Source organism: Telopea speciosissima, chromosome 3 (assembly GCF_018873765.1).
Source record: "Telopea speciosissima isolate NSW1024214 ecotype Mountain lineage chromosome 3, Tspe_v1, whole genome shotgun sequence".
In the NCBI taxonomy this organism is placed as follows: domain Eukaryota; kingdom Viridiplantae; phylum Streptophyta; class Magnoliopsida; order Proteales; family Proteaceae; genus Telopea; species Telopea speciosissima.
The window spans coordinates 71,359,631-71,383,006 of NC_057918.1; the positions used below are offsets into that span (position 1 = coordinate 71,359,631).

General features: G+C 38.0%; 1 protein-coding gene across 1 annotated transcript in view; it reads right to left on the reverse strand.

Moving 5' to 3' along the window:
- Positions 1-777: 777 nt before the first annotated feature.
- The window catches only part of LOC122656787 (O-fucosyltransferase 1-like), a 43,823-nt gene continuing 21,224 nt past the window's right edge, over positions 778-23,376 (reverse strand). The window contains exons 3-9 of the mRNA XM_043851437.1: positions 22,983-23,061; positions 22,770-22,840; positions 21,292-21,380; positions 6,417-6,540; positions 6,036-6,319; positions 3,963-4,092; positions 778-1,659 (exon numbers count right to left, since the gene is read on the reverse strand). Coding sequence (XP_043707372.1) covers positions 1,048-1,659; positions 3,963-4,092; positions 6,036-6,319; positions 6,417-6,540; positions 21,292-21,380; positions 22,770-22,840; positions 22,983-23,061 — 1,389 coding nt within the window. The 3' untranslated portion in view covers positions 778-1,047. The remainder of the gene's footprint in view (positions 1,660-3,962; positions 4,093-6,035; positions 6,320-6,416; positions 6,541-21,291; positions 21,381-22,769; positions 22,841-22,982; positions 23,062-23,376) is intronic.

The window sequence follows — 23,376 nt, forward strand, 5'->3', positions numbered from 1 at the left end:
TATGCTTTGCAATTTAACTCAAAGGGCTTGGGAAGCTGAAGGAGTTATAAAGAAGGTGGGTGAAAGGAACATCTCTTAACCTCTTTTTTCAAAAAACCATTTTATACATAGGAATACCAAACCAATTTCTTCAAAAATAACCATTTTATGTCTATTGGTTACCAAACCATTTTTATGTCTTGATCAAAAATGGTTTTCATTAATGATTTATGTCAAATTGACAAAAATCAAAAAGAAAAATGATACCAAAGATAGCCTAAAGAAGATGCTCTCATCGTTATGGTTCATATTTTGAAGTTGTGTAAGTAGTAATGGTTTATTTGTGCATCAAAGCGTCTCATAATCTCCAGAATTCTCTTCATTTTTAATATTTAGAGATGATTTGGGAAAGAAGATAGGTGATGAGAATTTCTTCATCCATTTGTTAAAAAATGTAATAAAAATTATTTACACAGGTAATTACCAAACTTATTTTTCATTCTACAATCTATTATGTTTTTTTTTTTTTTTGGTAAAATTATTATGTTTAGTAGTTACCAAACAGTTTCATTTTTTATCAATATGATTTATAGTAATGATTTTTTTTAAATAGGCCAAAACGAAAATGAAAAATGATGCCAAAAAGGCCCTTACAAGTACATTTTCTTCTTTCTTTTTTTTTTCTTTCTTTTTCTTCTTCTTCATCTTCTTCCTCTTCATCATCATCATCAGCAGCAGTAGCAGCAGTAATAGGAGGTACATTTCTCACACATATGTCCACATACACAGAATTTCCGACGTATGAAGTTTTTCTTCCCTCCTATTGGTTATAAAGAACGAGGTACAATGTCAGCCTTTCTCTATAGTACAGAATACAAGCAATTCCTGCATCAGCTCCTTCAAGATTCCAAAATCCTATTTCACCTAATACTCTCAGCATGATATAGTCCACAGGTATAAAGATCTCTGAGAGGTTGAAACTGATGGGAGCAACCTGCCATTAACAATTCTGAAGTTTAAGATTGCCTCCCTATGGTAAAGAATAATGAATAACTATGAAATCCCAACTTATTTCACAGCCATAGAATCTGTTATATTCGAGTGTTCAGCAAAATCAGTCCCTTCACTTTGCAACCGGTTCTCAAGAACTTGCAAGACATTATCAGGTGGACACTTATCAGCAGGGTTGTGTGGTGATGTTTGGCAGAAACACTCAGGCCATGAATTCGTGTAGAAAGACTCAGGTCGAACATGCTTGTGGGGCCCACCAAATTTTGATTTGAACATCACACGCTGAACAGCTTCTTCAAAACCAGCTGTGCGGCCATTTTCTCTATCCATAAAGATTGGAGCAAGAGCTTTCCTGTCAGGTTGGATAGTAGTCCGGAAGCCATAGTAGAGACGGTGGCCCATGAGGTTATTGGCAAAGTTGCTCGGGCCATCATATGTTGGCATGAAAATGTCAGAGAGAAGACAAACCATGTAATCCACAGCGGAGCCCAGCAGACCCCGAGTATTCTCTGCCAGCTCCTCTGCAGGACTTACTGTGCTGTGGTTCTCAAGGCGAGGAAATAGAGCCCTGAAAGGCTTCATGAACTGTTGTCCGCCAAAGAGCTCACCTGCTGCAAGGTATATGCGGGTGGAATTGTTAAATCCCATAGCACGCAAGATGAGACCAACCTGCACAGAGAGAACTATTTAGAACAATGCCTTCATCAAGTTCACCGTGAAGTATTATTAAAACACCGGATTGGCATTTTCAATAGTTCCCTCAATGTTGAATGTTCAAAAGAAGCACCAGATGCAGCCTGTGAACCAAGTGATAATAGACATCTTGCAGTCCTGAACACCTTTTACATAGAATAAGTAAATAAGAATATTTACAAGACCTAGTGTCTTTTCTTTCCCCAATAAGTTAATTTTCATTAAAATGAAGATGACAGGAAACCCCTCTGAAGGAACCTTACAATACATGGCCAATCAAAAGGAAGAAACAAGCCTGTCAAAGTAAATTATAGAAGACCACATAAAAGAACACTTTTGTATCCTAAAAATTGTACATGAATTTACTACTTCTGGCACCACCAAAAAAAATCTTGATAGAGAAGCAGGTCAGTAAATTTTCTCAATGAAGATTGGTTTCAATCACTTTTTGGGATGAACACCCAAGAACTTTACCAACTTAAAAAGCTGCATTATCAAAGCAGTAAAGCAAGCAAAAAAAAAAATATTTTGCCCTTTCTGTAGAGGGATTGAATCTAATTGGGATGGAGATTTCTTGAAGGACTTCTTTTAAGATGTCAAAATGGAAGCCTCAAGTGAGATCAAGGAAATGATGCCAAACCTCTTTAGATAATGTTTCCAGTTTAATTAATGAAGATATTTTACAAACTACTCACATGGATTTCTTCTCAGAAAATGTTTTCAGTAAACCAAGGTCATGGAGTTCCCAATCTGTCTTTTGGTTGCAGACGGAAAGAAAATACAGAGACAATGGAATCAATACACAGTGGAACATAGAAAGTGAAGACTGAGGGGGAAAGGTGAAGGGCAATGAGTGAAAGATGGAGTGGGCTGATGAGAGCTACAAACAACAGCATGATCAATTTGTTCCTGTTTAGGGTGTTGGGCATTGGATTGGTGAATCAGTAGAAGAACATTTAGGTCCTTGAACTTGGAGACTCACTTGTCAAGACCAACAAAGCTATAAAGAAGATTAAGTGGGATTGGAAGCAACAACAATACGTGGAAGCCGCCATGTTCCTCTCCCTTTCCACTTTAAATTCAAATCCATTTATGGAGAAGCACCCCACCCCCCCAACCCCCCACAAGAAAAAAAAAATTTGTGTAGCTTGAGAAAACTGTAATGGAAGAGTAAAAACTGTCGATAACAATATTTGTAAATGGAAGAGTAAGAAAAAGAATTAGAACAATCAGAACAGGAGTTTCTGGTGAAGTCACACAGAGAATGGAGATGAAGATCAAATCGTCATGGATCCGCTCTGTTGCAGACAAGAGACTCCAAAAAATTCAAATTTGATATGGAGTATGGACCCCATTGTGTCTTCTATTGGCATGTACAAAGAATCTCTATAGCCATGGATTCCTTGTTTCGCATATGATAATGATTCAGATCGACTTCAACTCCATTCCCAAGCTTGCCACCAACTCAATGGTTATGGATCATCCTGATTGAATTGAATTATATAAAAGAAGAATAAGGGAGTCCTTGGAAGGCTCACAGAGTTTCAATGCTAAGAGCAGATTCCAAAGGCCTGATGCATTGGTAACCATTTTCTCTCATGATGCCTCTTTATTTTTGTGGTTGTGGGCGGAGCTGGAAAAGAGTAAATCAGTTGAGAGGAAAAGGGAGAAGAGAAAATCTTAGTAATTTGAAAGAAATTGATTGAGAGAAGAGATATTGGTAAATGAAAAACAGAAAAATTTACACCTGCTGGTTTAGCAGAAGTACAACTGATGACTGAGGTTATACATCCTAATGGTTGACCCATAATTGGAATGGAAGATGGGGAATCCAACGAGATTTGACCTCCTGAAGTCATGGCTGGTAGGAAATTTTGCTCGATGAGTCTACTAGCAAGAAGACAGGATCAATTTTTTTTATGCTTACACAAATGAGTAGCCGGATACAATGCGCTTCAGGTTGTTCTTTTTTTTTCTTCCTTTTTTAATTTTTTTCTCTCCACCTCACTTGATTAGTCGGGAAGGAAACTGAGATTAGTGGGTCAATGGGCATGAGCAAACAATGTGTGGAGTACAGTTCATCAGAGGTCAGCTATAGTTAACCAAACAGAGGTTAAGGAGATATACACTATCAAACAGCTAACTGAATGAGAAACCCACAATATACAACAAAGAAAAGTGCCTAAAATTTGAAAAACATCTATAGCCCCTGTGGGCCTCTCTGGTGGTCTAGTGAAATTTCTGAACTAAATTTGCAGGATGATTAACGAGAGACTTACCTCTTCTGGAGTTAATGGGCATTTTCCAATAGCTCTTCTTTCATTGTAAACAAGTCTTTTCTCCGCAAAATTTTCCTTCCGGTACTTCCTCAATATTTTCTGCTGTTCAGGTGTAAAAATATCAAAGCACCTGTATGTTTTCAATATCAGACCGAGAGAACACAAGGAAAGCATTCATCAAAACGCATGGAGACACAAGGAAAGCCATTCCTTCTGGTCAGTATTTCACTACACTTGATTTCATTTTATAGTTAAACTTGAAGATTATCCTTCAAACAAGAAAAATCAATCATATCATACGTTAAGGTGGGATTTAAAGTATCTAAAGCCATGGAGAGATCAGCAAGATGGGGTGGAACTAAAATGCTTTCTGAGGTGTTGTTTGGATATTTTGATGAGGAATGGGATCTTGTGGTGCTGTCTAATCCTCATCAATCTTCTGTTCATTATATGTAGAATCCTCCCCCTCTTCGTGACATCAAGTTGTAGTGGTAACCCAGGGCCAGCTGTGGTAGGAGAGGTATTTTGTGATCATTAAGCTTCGGTGTCAAACATTCTCAGATCGTATTGAGTATTATAATTCTGTGACAGTGAAATTGCCCTTCAATGAGGGTAATTACATTCAATTATTGAGGCACTTCCATATTAATGATTGACTGGCTTCTTCTAAGGATTCACGGCCCATGGAAATATATGTATTTCATCTGCAGAGCTAGATCGCCTTGTATAAACCATGTATTTTCTTTCGTTTGGAGGATGCATTCAGCCAACTCTCTTGCCGATGAGTAGGCTAGGCAAGAGGCTACCAGGAGTCTCTGTACCTAAGCCCTCACCCCATTATGTAATTGCTAGGTTTGTGTCCCCAATCGCTGTCGGTTGGTGCTGTTGTTTCTGCATTCTAGCATTGTATTCACTTTCATTTAATAAAATATGTTATTTATCATAAAAAGAAAAGTATGAAAAGTCATGGAAACATCAATGGCTTCATATGTATCAGCATCATAGGTTTTCAGTGATTGCCGTATGTCACAAACCCGTCATGTGTGATACTGATAGATCCATCCATAATTCATGTGCAAGTTTACAGCAAGAATACATAAATCATTCTATTTGACACTGACTGTGAAAGGGAAATAGAAAGAAACAGAGAATAATTCAAATCATAGAAGAAACCAGGATTGATTTGGCTAGTGATGTGAATGACAATGTTTCAATCCATGCTTCTAATAGAGAGCAATTAACCATCTGTTTATGCAATGTCAATTTGCCACCGAACCTAGTACCATTTTCTGTGTCTCTTCAATAAGAATTGGATTCTCCCAAGTGATATCTTTGACCTCATATTGGTATCACTATCACACACCTTTTGGCAAAAGGGGCAAACTTCTAAGTAGGTTTGTATTGATGGCAAAAGCATGAAGCACTTGGGAGTTGGAAAACAGAAACTGCACTAGTTTCCATGATTAGAGACCTAGCTCCCAACTTATATTGGCAGCACAGTAGCACATTAGGGTTCCATTTATGACATATTCAGAAGCATATCTATTTATTTTAACTTGGAGAGCATTCAAATATACAAGATCAAAGTTCCTCGCAAATGGCCAAAAACAAACATTTGGATGACAAAGTGCCATAATATTCAAGACATCATATGCTGTAACCCTGCTGATAGGAGGAAATAATGGTGATCTTTAAGAATTCTATTAATAATATGACCTCATCCTCAAACTTTGACAAACCAAAGGAAGTTTAGAACCCAAGAAATCCAAGGCAGAAGGGACAAACAGCAACTCTACAACTCTATCAAATGGTCATTTTTCGTAGAGGCAGCAGGTTTTATTACATACAGTAACTAAAATAACCCTTGTTTCATCCCCTCTATACTGTGAACATTTGAACTTAGATCGATAAGAAATATGGGTATGATTATGGAATCAAACCATGGCATTAACCAATTACTGAATTTGTGGCCCTACCTATCAAAAAAAAAATACTGAATTTGTGGTTTCCATCCACACACACATACAGCAAATCCTTCACATAAATAAGAGTTGGTTCATAATGATAACGTACCCAGCAAATGCAAGCATATCCATCTCAAACCGAAGATGAATTGCCATGAAATGTCCCTGTGCCCGAAGTTTATTGACTATTGCACTGCTTAATTTCATAATATTTCGCTTAAACCTGAGCGCATGGTAATTCACCCTACACCTCAACCGCTGGTATTCTGGGTTGTCAATCTCTTCAGCCAAACGATGTGAAAAGGGAGTGAGATAAATGGCACCATGCTCCTTCATCTTCTCCATAGCAACTGTTGTATACCAAGTAATGGGCGCGTCTCTTGGGGGACGAATCTGAAACAAGAGCAAAATAGGAAGTTCAAGAATCTATTGAAAACCAGAAACAAAATTAACTCTCTGATGCATGAAATCAAACCAAATACTAGCTAACCTGATAAGCTTTCATCTTCTTAGTCTTCCCATTTTTACGAATTTCAGGAAGACTTTCCACAATCCGTACATCAAATCTAAGTGTATCGATGAAATGCTCAACATCATAGACACCACGGAAACCACTGGATGTAGCATAGAAATTACCATTAAATTCATGGGGTACAGTGAAAAAGGAAAATATCTGATTAGTGTTAGTAAGAAATAATAAATCAATGAATTCAGTTAATATAGCAAGTAGCTTTGTACCCAAAAACAGATAATACATGAGGTTCAATTAAGATGGAAAATTGAAGCACAATGAACAGCTATAAGCTGAGGGTCACAAATGCAGATGAGTTTATTGTTAAACTGCTACTTCAGGGGTCCCCCCCCCCCCCCCCCGGAAAAAGAAAAAAAAACCCTGAAAAGACAGCAATCGTACTCAGGCAAATGAAACTAAGCCCCAAAGCAGAACACTAAAGCCAAAATTGAAAGTGTCAGATAGCCTGAGAGTAAAACAAATCAGGACAGTTTCATATGAGTGAGTGGAGTTATCTCATATGATAAGAAATTAGTGCTAAAATGATAAAGAAAGAAAAATAAAAATAATAATAATGATAATTTATTCTAACGAACTTCCACAGCAAAAAATTTATAAAGGAAAAAGAAAAAGGAGACACTAGTGAATGATGACTAACCAAATTCAGAAAAAGAAAAAAGGATACGGATTACAAAATGGGATGCTGATTAAATTCCACAACATCAGCCTTCCTAGATGGAAGTGGTAAAACACGGACTACCAGAGAACTTAGGCTTGATTATAAGAGCCGATGAATTGTTGCTGCTACTGGATTTACACTATTCGGTGATGAATCACAAAAATTCAGAAAAAAAAAGAGGATTTGACTACCAAAATGGGATGCTAAGTAAATTCCACATTATCAACCTTCCAAGATGGAAGAGGTACAACATGGACTACCAGAGAACTTAGGCTGGCATGGTCATTATAGCAGATGAATTACTGCTGCTACTGGAATGAGATGGTTCAATGAATCAATGCAGGTACAGGGTCACCACAGTTCAAAGTTCACCCACTAGCAAGTGACTCATTTAGTTACCTTGAGCATAGATAAATATATATTAGAAAGATTTACCAGTAAGATGTCACACACCCACCCACCAACATAACACATAGATAGACAAATATGGTACATTATATATTAGGGAAAATTATTTAGATCCACTAGATAAGAAAAAGTATTACAAAACAAGTAAATTTGACTTTGTTTTACACTTACTTTTCTTGTAAGCCTACTTGTTTTGTAATACTTTTTCTTATCTTGTAGATCTAGGAAATTGTCCCTATATATTATCCTTAATAAAACATTTCTGTTAAAGATTCATATGGCTTGATCTTCCTTCACAAATGTAAGATCAACATGTGATTGGGAAGCATTGTATAAGGTGGAGAGTAGCATAGGATCAGTATTAAGTGAGGTAATTTTGATGATTTTGGATAGGGGCAAATTTGTAATTCATGGTATTAGATGAGGTTATTTTTGTAATTTGAATTGGGTGAATGTTCTAGTTCCTAAGGATAAGTCTCTAATTACATATTGCACCATTTTATTTTTTTTTGGTAAAACCTATTGCATCATTAACTAACTAGTATTTTGTGAGATGTACTCATTAAGCCCATAGGGAACAAACTTGTGTAGTTGTGTTTTGTGAGATGTACTTAGCCCAGAGGGAGGTGACCTTTCTCTCTCCTGTTGAGAAAAAACAAACCATTGCCCACCTGTGTGCAAGTTAATGGAGATACACAACAACCAAGTTTGAGCAAAACTAATAATGCAAATAAATTAAATCAAGGCAACCATAAAAGAACACACCAATTTTTAATGTGGAAAACCATTCCAATGTGAAAGGGAAAAACCACGGGACCTAATCCAAGTAAATCTTCCACTATAACAAATAATAGGATTACAATCCTCTCTAGGCAATGCTAGAGTCTACCAAACATCAAGATCAATTAACTTACTTGGGTAACAAAGGCTCTGTTTGGTAACGTTCACATGGAGTATTTCTGTTGTCCTTTTGCTCCGTGGACACAAATAGAACTGAAATACACTTGACAGCCGCAGTTCGTTTTTGTTCTTGCAGAACAAACCGGGCATCTAGAACGCAAAAGAGCAGAAGCAGAAAAACAAAATCAAAGTGTTTCTATGTTCTGGGAACACTTCAAAAGGAACATAAAACGCAACCCTTTGAGCCTCCTACTTCTCATCTCCTTCTCCCGTGAGTCATCTCCCAAATAGCAGAGGCACTAACAATCCTACTTCTCATCTCCCTCTCCCGTGAGTAATCTCCCCAATAGCAGAGGCACTAACGACCATCTCTCCCCCAATAGCAAAGGTACTCACCTTGTTCATCGCCCAACCCAAGGAACTTCAAATGTTTCATGATGGCACCGCTGGAGACGATAATAGCATCAACAAAAACGGACTTGGAAACGGTGAAGACCTTGAAAGGGTTAGTGAAAAAATTAGACCTTGGTTATGGTCTCGGTGAAGATTTTTTGTGCCAACATGGAGAGACTGAGACTGGCTGCAAAAGCAATCCATGAACTCCATTCCCATGAGACCATAGGGGAAGCTGGGGAAGTTCTCGATGTAGGTGGTGGTGGTGAGCTGGCCACTCGGGCAATAGTTTGCCATCCAATCCTCGAAAAGTATGGGTTTGAGCTCAGCACGGCCGGCACAGATGGCGGCAATGTGAGTTAGGTTTTATGAATAGATAGATACAAGTAGTAGGGCAAGATTCACAGGTGAAGAAGACAGGAGAAGAGAAGAAGAAGAAGAAAAGGGTTTGGAGAGAAAACGATTGTGTTGAGAGTTTCTCAACACACATATTAACTTCATTAATAACTTCTAAAATTAAACTGACCTCCCTAAGGAGGTAAATGGAAATAAGGAAAGAAAAGGAAAAATACAACCTGTCATGTCTTATAACAAGACAGTGACAGAACTACCCTTATACAAAATACTAACAACTCTAACAATGTGAGCAGCGGGGCCGCTGCCGATGATGCAGAGGCAGGTCTTGAGGGTCTGTAGTACGTCCATGGCAGCGCTAAAGAGTCTGAAGGGAGAAGAAGAGATGGAACTGGTAGCAGAGAAGGAAGTGGTGGAAGTGGAAAAAGAAGTGGAAGTACAAGAGATTCCTATGAAGTTCCTGAGAAGGCCAGAGAGTTTTGAGCAGAAGCACTTAGTGTAAGTGCCCTAGGGTCCACACTAAGAGAAGAGAATGATTCAAGGAAAGAGTCTTCTTCCATCCTTATGGGGCAGGGAGCTCAATAGAGACAACCTCCTCTTTGCTTTCCTGCTTCCCGACCTAAGTTGTGGGCATGATTTCCTCATTATCTACAATGCTCACCATGTTTGAGCTTTCACTTTGCACAAAAAGAAAAAGAAAAATGAAAAAAGTGGAGTTCCTACTCTCACTATTCTGAACCAGACAACACTAAAATCCAAATCTTTAATCTTACGGAAGTATATAAAAAGTAAGTGAAGGAAAGGCAAGGAAGACAGGGATGTTCAGAGACTCAGAATTCTGCAAAGTTCCCTAGGTTGGCTGGCGCTAGCACCAACATCACAGAGTAGTGAAAACGGGAACGAAAACCATAGGATTAGAATTCTTAAGGTAAACGGAAACCATCAAATTATATTGTCTTATATTTTATCCTTTTTTTTATGCTAGAAATGCTTAACAAAACAACAACCATAACCTTATCCCAACTAAATGGGGTCGGCTACATGGATCCGATAGAGGCTAATGACAGTAATAGAAATAAAAGAAGTAAAAAGAAGTAAAAGGAGTAAGAGGAAGTAAAAAATACAATAAGTAAAGGAAGAAGTCCACGTAGTAGTCAAAGCAGCATCCCAGGAACATTTCCCTACAAGGGGTCGGCTATACGGGTTTTTGTCCTCCAAACAACTCTATCTGCAGTCATACTAGGATCGAGCCCTACCACATGCATATCCTTTCTTACCACTTCTCCAATAGTCAATTTAGGCCTGCCCCTACCTCTTTTAGCTCCTTCAAACTGAATCTGGTCACTCTTCCTTACTGGTGCATCCATAAGTCTCCGTTGTACATGACCATACCATGCTTATGTTATTAAATATTCAAAACATTTTTTTTTTGTTTGTTTTTTTATTCAGAAACATTTCTTAAACCATGTTGCCAAACACATTTCTTCCCCACAGAAGTACTCTATGAGAATGGAAACAAAAAAAATCCTGACTAAAAACACTAATGCGGAACAGTAACATTGTCAAAATAGATCCAAAGTAACTCACCAAAATAGGTGGGATCCACAAGAATACAATACTCTTACCTTATTACTGACTTTGAAAAACACAAGACGAAAACATTGACAGAGAGCGTCATCACACCGTAACCTAGGTACGACGAACGCAAGAGAGAGAGAGAGAGAACTCACTAAGATTTTATTTCTTTATTTATCTCCACTCCCATTCACAGAAACAAACAAACAAACAACAACAACAGCAACATAGCGTTATCCCAACTAAATGGGGATGGCTACATTGATCCTTGCTTTCCAATCAGCTCTATTCGAAGTCATACATGATACGATGCCTATGCTATACATGTCTTTCCTCACCACTTCTCCTGAGGTTATTTTAGGCCTTCCCCTGGCTCTTTTGGTGCCTTCCATCTAAATCAAATCACTCCTCCAAATTGGGGCATCCCAAGGTCTCCGTGGCTATGCCACCTCAAACGACTTTCTCAAAGCTTATCATGTATCGGAGCTCCTCCCAACTCAGCTCTAATGCGGTCATTCCTCACTTTATCCCTCCTCGTTTTGCCAGACATTCATCTCAGCATCCTTATCTCCACTACGCTTATTTTATCTATATGATGCTTCTTAACTGCCCAACATTCCGTACCGTACACCATAGCCGGTCGAATGACAGTCCTATAAAATTTTCCTTTAAGATTTAATGTTATACACTGATCACATGGCACTCCGGACGCACCTCTCCACTTCATCCATCCTATTTTAATTCTCCGAGCAACATCATCTTCTATACCACCTTTTAATTAATGATTGAGCCTAGATACCTAAAATAATCACTTTGTGGGATCTCCTTCTCATTCACAGAAACAAACAAAGAGAAAAAAAAGAGATTGCAACACCTTTTTCTTATCCACACACGCTCATGGAAATGAACAAAGAAAAGAGATCGCCACACCACTTCTCTCTCTCTTTTAGCATATTAATAAAGTGAGAAGTAGTTCAATCACATTACCAGTATAAAGGTTGTGTGGGTGACGTACTGACATCACCTAGTTGAAGACCATGACTTGAAAGCCATAGCCAACACAATAATGTGGGTCCTCATGAGGAGGGAATCCAAGAAACTCCCCCTTTGACTCATGAGGAGGGATCTGCTAAACCTGCCATGTCAACATCTATGCATCTCTTTAACACAAGCTATCCGTCATGACGTACATCAAACTTCTCAATTTATAATAGTGCCCACCACATCTTACCAAACCTACATTATGGTGCCTTTAACATTGCAAACGGCTTACCTTATTTAACATTGCAAACAACTCCTGATCATGGTACAGATCCAACATTGCACCGGAAAAAGCTTGTACTTCCATTATGCAACTACTCCTCTTGCATAGCTTTTACACTCATCTGCCTCAGCTTCTTCAAAGCATTCCAGATCACCTGCACTGATGTGGTGAATACATGATAGACGTTTATTGCTCTTTGGTAGGCCATCTCATCAATTGAGGTTCAACCGGTGGCTCTCGAGGGGGCTGCTCCCGCTGTTCAACATCAGTTGGACCGAGTGTAGGAGCATCATCATTGCCATCTTCATCATCTACGTCTTCATATCTTGTTGTACATCTCCATCATTATGTGCCATAAGTGGAGAAACTCGAACAAGATCAATGAGGCCATCAGTATCAATAATCCATTGAGGTGACAAGATTTTTCACAACTAGATATAATAATATCTCCATCTGTTATTCACCTGTAAAAAAATATCTCCATCTGAGTAGGGCAAGGGTATCTTTTTCATCTGTCTTCTCCTCCTCTCTCTTTTCATCTCTTTTGAGCTTTCTACACTCATTTTTCATATGCCCTTCCATTTTGCAGTAGTAGCATGTAATCTCTTTTCATAACTTGCTTTTGCTTCTCCCCCAGTTTATGGCAACAATTACTTCTAGTTGAGGTGAATCCAAACAAATTTCTTTGTGTCTCTTCATTCAACAAACTTCCTATCACTTGACTCACTGTGAGCACTGTTGAAGTATCAAATCCAAAAGCATAAACTATTAGGTGGAGGGTCCCGACAGGTATATGAAGTCATCCAAGGTCCCAGAGTTAGTTAATGTGAGATTATTGCCAAGCACCCTATCTAGTGCAGAATTTCTAAGAGACACCACCAATGTCTCCAAGCTGTTGGGTAATGAGTTGATAAGTAATAGGGCTTGTAACTCATCGTCAAGCACCATCTTCATAGAGGAGAACTGATTCACAATACTTTACACCTCATTTAAATATTGTGCAATTGAGCTTCCTTCTTTGTACTTCAGGTTAACAAGCTTTCTAATACATAAAGTTTTATTGCTGGCAATCTTCTTTTTGTACAACCCTTCTAAATACGCCGACACCTATGTGGATACGAGATGGGAAACTATGTCATCTAGAAATTGTCAGATAAAGCCAACAAATTTTCGGATCTAAGGTCTTCTATTCGACATCACACATTTTTTCCAATTTCGTCGTTTCACCCTCTACGGGTGTGTACAGATCCTTGCAATACAAAAAGTCTTCCATCTTCGCTTTTCAAATCATCCAATTGCTCCCATTAAAGCTAATCATCCGTGTAGTGGCATTTCCCTCCATCGTTCACACACGATTACAAGAACCTTGCTTAATAGCATTTGGTGGAAAAAATAAACCATATTCCCACATGTGTATAAGTTAATGGAGATACAAAACAATCAAATATGCGCAAAGCTAATAAGGAAAATAAATTTAAAAAAAAAAAATTCAAGTCAACAACAAAAGAACACACCAACTATTAATGTGTAAAACCCATCCAAGGTGAAAGGAAAAAACCAAGGGACCTTGACCAAGTAAATCTTCCACTATAATCAAATGGGATTACAATTCTCTCTATTCAATGCTAGAGGCTACCAAACATCATCAACAACAACAATAACTCAGCCTTATCCCAATTAAATGGGGTCGGCTACATGGATCCTTGCCCTCCAATCAATTCTATTCGAGGTCATACTTGATACAAGGCCTAAGCTATGCATGTCTTTTGTCACTACTTCTCCTAAGGTCATTTTAGGTCTGCCCCTAGCTCTTTTAGTTCCTTCAATATAAATCAAATCACTCCTCCGTACTGGGGCATCCAAAGGCCTTCGATGAATATGGCCATGCCACCTCAAACGACTTTCTCGTAGCTTATTATATATCGAAGCTGCTCCCAAATCAGCTCTAATACGATCAGTCCTCACTTTATCCTTCCTAATTTTTCCACTCATCCATCTCAACATCCTCATTTTCGCTACACCAAGTTTATCTATACTATGCTTTTTAACAGCCCAACATTCCGCACCATACATCATTGCTGGTCGTATGGCTATCCTATATAATTTTCCTTTAAGTTTTAAAGGAATACGTTGATCACACAACACTCCGAATGAACCTCTCTGCTTCATCCGCCCTAGTTTAGTTCTTTAAGAAACATCATCGTCTATATCACCTTCTTTATTTATAATTGAACCCAAATACCTAAAATAATCACTTTGTGGAATCTCCCTCTCATCAATTTTCACTACCGCATTTCCGTTCTACACTTCTACTGTAACCAAAGCTACACACCATATACTCCGTCTTCGTTCTTGTTGAGATATGTAATCTGATAAGGGTACTTTGGGTATTTTATCTGTTTGTTTATTTGTTTCCCAAGTTTACTTGTCTTTCAAACTTTTGAATATTATAAATAGAAGGCTTGGGATGGAGTTCGATTCATCCAAGCTTGTGTTCTCTCAACAGTCTTCTTCCATCTTCTCTTCTCTCTTTTCTCTTCTCTAAAGTTACTGGTTACAGGTCCTAGGTTTTCTACATGGTATCAAAGATGTTGTAACCAGTGACTGATTCTCTCCAAGATTTGCAGTTTTGGGAGTCATTTCAAGTTTCTCCGATTTATGGAGAAACCCTAGTACATAGAAAGAAAAGAAGAACTAGGGTTTCCTGCTCGTTTCATCCTTGTTATATTTATTTATTTGGAAATCAAGTGGTTATACATTGATGGCTTGCAGTTTCCAGTTCTGGAAAAATTTTTGCAGTTATGTTGCGGTTTTTTCCTTTCAATGAAGGTTGGAGATCGACAGTTGCTGCCTTCATGAAAACTACTGCTGCCCTGGTTTTGAGATTGAGTCTGCCTGCTATTGGAAATCGAAGTTCTTCCATCTTGTTGAAGAGTCGAATCTGCTACTCTGGAGATCAGTTTCTATTTGTTAATTAGGGATTGCAGAAGTTTGTTCTTTGGTTATAGATGGGAGATTTTGCACACTGGTTCTTCCTTTTTGAAGATCAATCAAGTCTCTTCTTTTTCTGGAAATCGCAGATTTATTCTGCCCAAGTCTTGAAGATCGAAGTCTTTGTTTTATCCAAATCAGATCTGTTTTTTTTCCTACTTAAATCAGATCTGATCATTGGAGTTTGCTGTTCGATTCTGCTCTGTAGGAGTTTCCATATCAGAAGTTTGTTTGTTAGATTGAAGGTGTTCTTCTTGAGTGTTGCTGCTATCGATTGATTCTTGAAGAGGATCCAACTTATTGCTATTTTCTGCTATCATTAAACATTATTGTTGCTGCTACCATTTGATTTGTTTGCAATCGATTTGCTCCTGCTGTTGCATCTTGGAATCGATTTGTTAGTCTGCTGTTGGTTGAAGGAGAAGGTTGAAGAAGGCAGCGATTTGTTCCTGGAGTTCAGCGAGGGTTGAAGAAGATTTCCGCGAGCTAACATTTCTTATTGGAGCATGATTTTCGCGAGATAAGGTTTCCAGATTATCGCCCCCTTCATCGTGTTGCTGATTTCGGTAGTTTGAGTCTTCCACTGCTTCCTGGATCCTCCAGTTTCTGCTTTACCGTCTTTGGTGCCTTATTAAAAGGGAGAAGAAGAGTCCCTCATCAATCGTGGCATTTTTTTCTCCTATTTATCCCTTATTCCGTGAGTTATCCCTGGTAACATGTTTTGTTTTTCTTTTTTTGTTCTGTTTGGGACTTACATACCCTTGCCCTCCACCCTTAATTCCGATCATATCCTTATTTTTCTTTTCATTCCAAACCTATCCTTCTCATTAATACTTCCATTCTCCTTACTTGTCTCTTGAGGTCCCAAGTAAATTACGATAATGCCATTCTCCTTTGAAATTCTAATTTATTACAATTTTGCCATTCCCTTCTTGTCCATTCCCCTTGCAATAATTCTAATTCCCTTCATATACCATAGCTTTGGTATTTACCCATAACTCCTTCAGAAATTTCTGGTAAATTATAATTTGTCATTCCTTCCTTTTTTTAATTACCCATAGCACCTTTTGAAAATTCTAAAAAATTACATTTTTTGCCATTATCCCTTGCATCATCTCCATTACTTGTCCCCGTGTACTACTACACGTGAGGGGGAGATTATGTACAATTCCATTGTAGAAACTTGCAAATATTGCAGAACATTTGTGCAAAACATTGACGACCAGTTTTTTTTCCACTATTGCCATTGGGTATCTTTAGTTATTGGGTTATATTTGCCATGAGGAGGAGATTGACGAATTGAAGATATTCTACCAAAAAAAAAGTATCGAAGATAGTTTGGGGATCTTATTTGGTTGCCTTTTTGAGGATTGGACTTACAGTTGGGTTGATTCAGGTTTTTCCAATGTTTGCTGCCCTATTTGTTTGTCTTCAAGATTTTATGCCACTGTGAAGATCCGAGATTCATCACTAGACAGATATTGAAGATCAATGAAAGCAGCCAATTTTGGAAGATTGTGTCAGACTTTTTTTTCTGCCTTTATTAAGATTGGTGCTTCTCTCTATTTTGAAGAACGATTCTTCTCAAGCTTTGCAGAACAAATTTGTCTAGGTTTGCTGATCAAGTCTGTCCGAGTTTTGAAGATTAATTATCTCCAATTCTTGAAGATTTAACTATCCAGGATTATTTGGGAGCATCATCCATTCGCCCATGTGTCAAATCCAAGTGCTACATTTCAAGTGGGTACTTACTGCTAGACACTGCTGCGACAACTTGGGAAGTTGTTTCATCCTAGTTTAGTCAAGTTGGGCATGTACGATATCTATGCATCAACTTGAGGGGGAGTGTTGAGATATGTAACCCGATAAGGGTATTTTGGGTATTTTATCTGTTTGTTTACTTGTTTCCCTAGTTTACTTGTCTTTCAAGCTTTTGAATATTATAAATAGAAGGCCTGGATGCAGTTCAATTCATCCAAGCTTGTGTTCTCTCAACAGTCTTCTTCCATCTTCTCTTCTCTCTTTTCTCCTCTCTAAACTTACTGGTTATAGGTCCTAGGTTTTCTACAGTTCTACTTATCTTAAACCATTTGATTCCAAAGTTGATCTCCATAACTCCAACTTGGCATTAATCCCTGCTTTATTTCATGCACCAAAACAATATCATCAAAAAAAATATACAAGAAGGAACCTCATCATGAATGTCTCTGGTTAAATCATCCATGATAAGCGCAAACAAATAAGGGCTCAAAGCTGATCCTTGATGTAACCCAATTGTAATTGGGAATTCACTACCTTGACCCCTCCCCCTATACTTGTCACCGCACCATCATACATATCTTTAATTATGTTCACATATTTACTTGAAACACTTCTCTTCTCTAGTACTTGCCACATTAACTCTCTAGGGACGCTGTTACAAGCTTTTTCTAGGTCAATAAAGACCATATGGAGATCCTTCTTGCAATCTCTAAATTTTCCACAAGTCTCCTAAGTAAATAGCTTCCGTCGTGGATCTTTTTGGCATAAAACCAAATTCGTTCTCCGTAATAGTAGTTTCTTGTCTCAGGTGGGTTTCAATAACCCTCTCCTATAATTTAATAGTATGACTCATTAGTTTTAAGCCTCTATAGTTATTGCAGCTCTGAATATCACCTTTATTTTTGTAAATCGAAACCACAAAGCCTCTACTCTATTCATATGGCATTTTTCTTGTACTCATAATCGTATTAAATAGCTTAGGTAGCCAAGATAAACCACAGATGCTTATGCTCTTCCACACATCTATTGGGACCTCATCTAGGTCTTTTGCCTCGTCTACTTTCATCCTCCTTACAACAACAACAACAACAACAAACTCAGCCTTATCCCAACTTAATGGGGTCGGCTACATGGATCTAAACAAAAAAACAGTAGTAAAAATAGAGTTCTAACCAAGGAAGGGAAAGAGATGAGAAATGAAAAATAGTAAGATGACAAAGTCATAGCCCAACAAGTCAGGAGAATCTCAGCTAAATGGGGTCCGCTACATGGATCCTTGCCCTCCAATAGGCTCTATCCGAGGTCATACTTGGTACAAAACCTAGACTATGCAAGTCCTTCCTCACCACTTTTCCTATGGTCATTTTAGGTCTGCCCCTAGCTTTTTAAGCTCCTTTTTAATTGGGGTGTACCTAGGCCTCCGTTGATTAAGACCATCCCACCTTAAACGACTCTCTCAGAGCTTGTCATTAATCGGGGCAACTCCCAAGTCCACTCTTATACGTTCATTCCTTACTTTATCCTTCCTTGTTTTTCCACACATCCATCTTAACATCCTCATATTTGCTACATATAGCTTATCAATGTGACACTTCTTAACTGCCCAACATTCTACCTCATACATCATAGCCGGTCGAACAACAGTCCTATAGACCTTTCCTTTAAGCTTTAAAGGATTACGCTGGTCACATAGCACTCCGGAAGCACCTCTCCACTTCTTCCATCTCATTTTAATTCTCTGTGAAACATCATCTTCTATGTCACCTTCTTTATTTATGATTGACCCCAGATATCTAAAATAGTCACTTTTTGGTATCTCTGTTTCCTCAATTCGCACCATATCAGTATCCATCATAGTGTCACTAAAATTACACATTATATACTCTGTCTTCGTTCTACTAATCTTAAACCCTCTTGTTTCCAGGGTTGACCTCCAAAGCTGTAACTTAGATTTAATCCCTTCTTTTGTCTCATCCACCAAAACGATATCATCGGCGAACAGCATACACTATGGGACCTCGTCTTGAATGTTCTTGGCTAAGGATTGTTGATCCCTGATGTAACCCAATCGTAATAGGAAATTCCTTGCCCTGACCTCCCATAAATCTCACACTAGTCACCACGCCCTCATATATATCCTTAATTACATCCACATATTTACTCGACACCCCTGTCCTCACTAGGGCATGTCGGATTAAATCTCTAGGGACTCGGTCATAGGCTTTTTCCAGGTCAATAAAGACCATATGGAGATCCTTCTTACCATCTCTATATCTTTACATGAGCCTCCTCAATAAGTAGATAGCTTCCGTCGTGGAACTACCTGACATAAAGCCAAATTGGTTCACTGATATATGAGTCTCTCTTCTCAAACAGGCTTCAATAACCTTCTCCCAAAGTTTCATAGTGTGACTCGTAAACTTTCATCCTCCTTAAAGTTGCTTTTACTTTAGACGCCCTAATTTTTTGTATATATCTACGACATGTGATGCCTTGATGGGTAATGCAGTCTTCCAAAACACTATTACTCGAAGTGTCTTCATTTAATAGGCTGCAATAATAAATTTCCCATCTCTTCTTAATGTCCTCATCCCTTATCAGTACTTTACCATCTTCACTTTTAATACATCTAACATGGTCAAGATCTCTACTCTTCCTTTCCCTCACTTAAACTATCTTATAGATAGTTTTTTTCCCTTCCTTCGCCCTTGCTTTTCCCACAATCTTTTAGCTTCAATTCTGGCAAATTTATACCTTTGTAAATCCTCTACATCCTTAGTTTTTTGCCATGCCTTAAAAGTAGCATTCTTAGTCTTAATGGTTGTTTGAACCTCATCACCCCACCACCAAGTCTATCTAGAGGAATGATGTTTTCCTTTCGATTTGCCTTGGACATTTTTAGCAACCTTAATACTAGTAATCATCTCATTCCACATCGTATTAGTGTCTCCCTCAAAGTCCCACTTTCCTTGTTTGACCACTTCATCAAAGTAAATGATTTTGAAGTATCTCCTTTTAAGTTCCACCACCTTATCCTAGGGCAAATAAACTCACCTTTCTTATGATTTTGTGTAGTGAGGCACATATCCATAATACATGACCACTAATCTATGTGGTGCGGTTAGGCTCTCCCCTGGAATAACCTTAAAGTCCTTACATAACAGTCTTTATCGAACCTTCTAGTTAGGAAGAACAAACGAAGAGAATACTGATAATAACTTACAAAATAGGTGGATCCACAACAATACAATATTCTCACCTCAATACCGATAATGACAAACACAAGATGAAATCGTAATACCTTCCCTGACAGGGAGAACACCATCATGCCGCAACCCAAGTAAGAGGTAGCACAAGAGAGAGAGAGAGAGCACCCACTGAGATTTTCTTTCTTTTTTTTAATCTCCAAGCCCACTCACAAAAACAAACCAAGAGAAAAAAAAAAAAAAAAAAAAACAGAGATCACAAATCTTATCTTCACACACGCTCATGGAAACAAAGAAAGAAAAAAGAGCTCATCACACCACCTCTCTCCCTTTTTATATATATTCATAAAGCGAGGAAGAGAGAATAGGTTCAATCATGTCAACACCATAAAGGTCGTGTGGGTGACATCTATCTGAAGACCACGGCTGCAATCCGTAGCCAACACAACTACATTGGTCCTAGTGAAGAGGAACCTAACATCTCCCCCTCCTCCCTCTCTACCATATTCTACTATCAGCTTTTCTTTGCTGTTTTCTTAATAGTACTGCTCATGGTACTTTTCACAACACCAAATCAGTATTCACCTTTCTCCTTGTATTCTACTTTTTCATCTTCTATTTCAGGTTCACATAGCACAATTATAGTTGAAATTCTTTCATCATTAACTCTGTCATGAAACACATATATTTCTGTGTCTCTTTGTATCTATTGATTGAACTGCAAATAACTACAATTTTTACCCAACAGTAAATTGATTGGTCCTGTATACTTGATATAGATCTGATCATGGTCTATCGGTGTTTATCTATTCTACTACTGATTTCACTTTCCAGTCTCTTGTCCTCCTCTATGCTTAATTGCTACAAATTGATCCCAATTTTCTGAATCTGTTTTCCTTTTTTCTTACCCAATTCTGATTCTATGTTACAGATCGGAATTTTCTCTTAGTACTTTATAATTTCTCTTCCTATATTCTTCTTATCACGTGTTCACTAATTTTCTCCTTACAGTCAGCCCATCACAAACTTAGGCTCCCAGTCCATCCTACATCAGTTTTTTATCCAAAAATAGTCAAAAATATTAGTATCCTTCACAAGAATGTTATTAAAGCTAAACACAATTAGCTTACTGTACACGCTTTTGTTTAGATGTTTATCAAAAGTTCTTAATCCAAGCTTCTAATGAATGTTTTAGGGAAATCATTTCATGTGGGCATCATAATCAATAGAAAACACAAATAGCATGAAAATGGTCCATTCACTGAAGGAAGTGATGCATTGTCTAAAGAAACATGAAATTAAATGGGTGCAGAAAATGGTCACCTATCATCATGCCAAAAGGAGTTCGCATCCAACTCAGGCAGCACTAGTGTAGCATTCATGATTCGTGCAGCAAGAACAGCATTACAAATCTACAAATAGAAGTTATTAGCTCAAACTGTGACATGCATGGAATAGGAAGCACTGCCTTTACAATTCACAATAGGATGATATACTTTATAGGGCATGGAAGCATATGATGATATGAACTCACAAACGTTTTTTTTTATTAAAAGAAAAAATGAAATTTTGATGGGGGAAAACGAAGAAACTCAAACAAAGGTGGAAGCCCACCCACATTGCCTATATCAGTCATGTGGTAGTGTAAAGGGCTGTAATCTTGTGCAACTCCCGCTTTCGCAAGGTCCCGTAGGGGATGGATTGGACATGGTGCCAACCTTTGGCATTTCTGCACAAAGTAGTGTTCTCAAGACTCAAAGTCTCAAACCAGCGTCGTCAAGCTGGTAGCCTAGTTTTTTACCATCGCACCAGGTGACAGCCCCTATCTCTGATACATCAGCTTATATATTTATTTCATAATGCACACTTCATGAAATATATTTTTGGGAGAGGGTTCCTGTTTCTCTGAGCAAGCGGCATAAAGGAGCACACCAATGAGGTGTGGCAGAATGGTTTCGCACATAGGAGGGCAGCGAGGTCATTTCATGTGAGGAGAGAGAGAGAGCGTGCTAGTGTACCCTCCCCTAGCAGCTCAAAGAGCCATTTCCCTATATTTTTATGCAAACTTATCTGATAAAACACGAAAAGAACCACAAAGAAACGTCAGCAATCTAGGTTTTTCAAAGTTATTATTCTCAGCAGTGCATATCAGCATCAAACACTCAAAACACTTTTCAGTTCATTAGATAGCCAATGAATACCTATTCACCCCTTTATTTTATCACAACTGCCAGACCAGTCAACTTTCAATTGGTCCTTAGGTTTCAGAATTATGAATAAGAAAAACTTCACTTTACTGAGTCAGATCTTCCAAAGCATTCAACTATATCATCCATGGAGAAAGAACGTCAAAACAGCAGTATATTGAACTGTCCAGCTACCAATTCATTGATTCATCATAAAATTGTTCCTTCTATTGAACCTTAAAAGCTTTATTGGGAATGCACTGCAAGACCAACTTAGATGCTACAAAAGTATGCTAGGAGAAACCTACTTAAATAAGAATGTCACAGTAGCAGTTCTAGATTGAGCTCATGCATTTATCCATTTACAATAATATAACAAGAATTAAATGCATCCAAGGATCCCAAAGGAAAATAGAATATTTTTATGCCCTAAGTTTAAATAAAAGATAGAACTTAAGAGAATTTTGTAAGGAAGAGCACCCAAAGATTTCAAGGACTGTATTATATAATATATTATTAATGTGATCTAATTTATAACATGCAGCTCTTTGAAAAAAAAAAAATATATATATATATATATATATATATATATCATAACAAGAAGTCAATACATACTGCACTGCGCTGTTGATTCAGACCACCATTGCAACGAACAGTCAAGTAACCATTGCTCTCATTTGGAGGAGCTGCCAAGAGAACAAGCTTTAACAGACTTCAAGATTGGAAGCCAACAAGACAAACAGATTTAAGCATGCAAAAATATTTCCATTGTAACACAAATCAGCATATGAAATAATTTATTGGATGAAACGATGGAAAACCACATACGGGCCCAGTCAGACCGTGGAGCAGAGGATGGCCTCCAACCACCCGAAGCAACAGGTGCCCAAAGATCATCTATGTTCACCTGTTTGAAGAAGTAATTAAGAAGAGGTCAAATTTAGAAAGTAAGGTAAAAGATAAAATTGGTCATTAGCAGGATCCAATCAGCAGTATGATAGATTTTTTTAGTTGCAAGAAAGATATGAGATATGTATGAGTTATGTACTACATTAAAATGGTCCAAGGCATCAGAGATCAATCATCTACTAAATTTGGCTCCATCAAACAGGTACTCAGCCCTTGATGCAGTTCAAGGAAGAAGAAGGTTTGGTGGTACTGTTCACAAAGAGTTGTGTGGGCCTCTAAATGGACAGCTATGCTGGAGCTTTGTTATGATGCT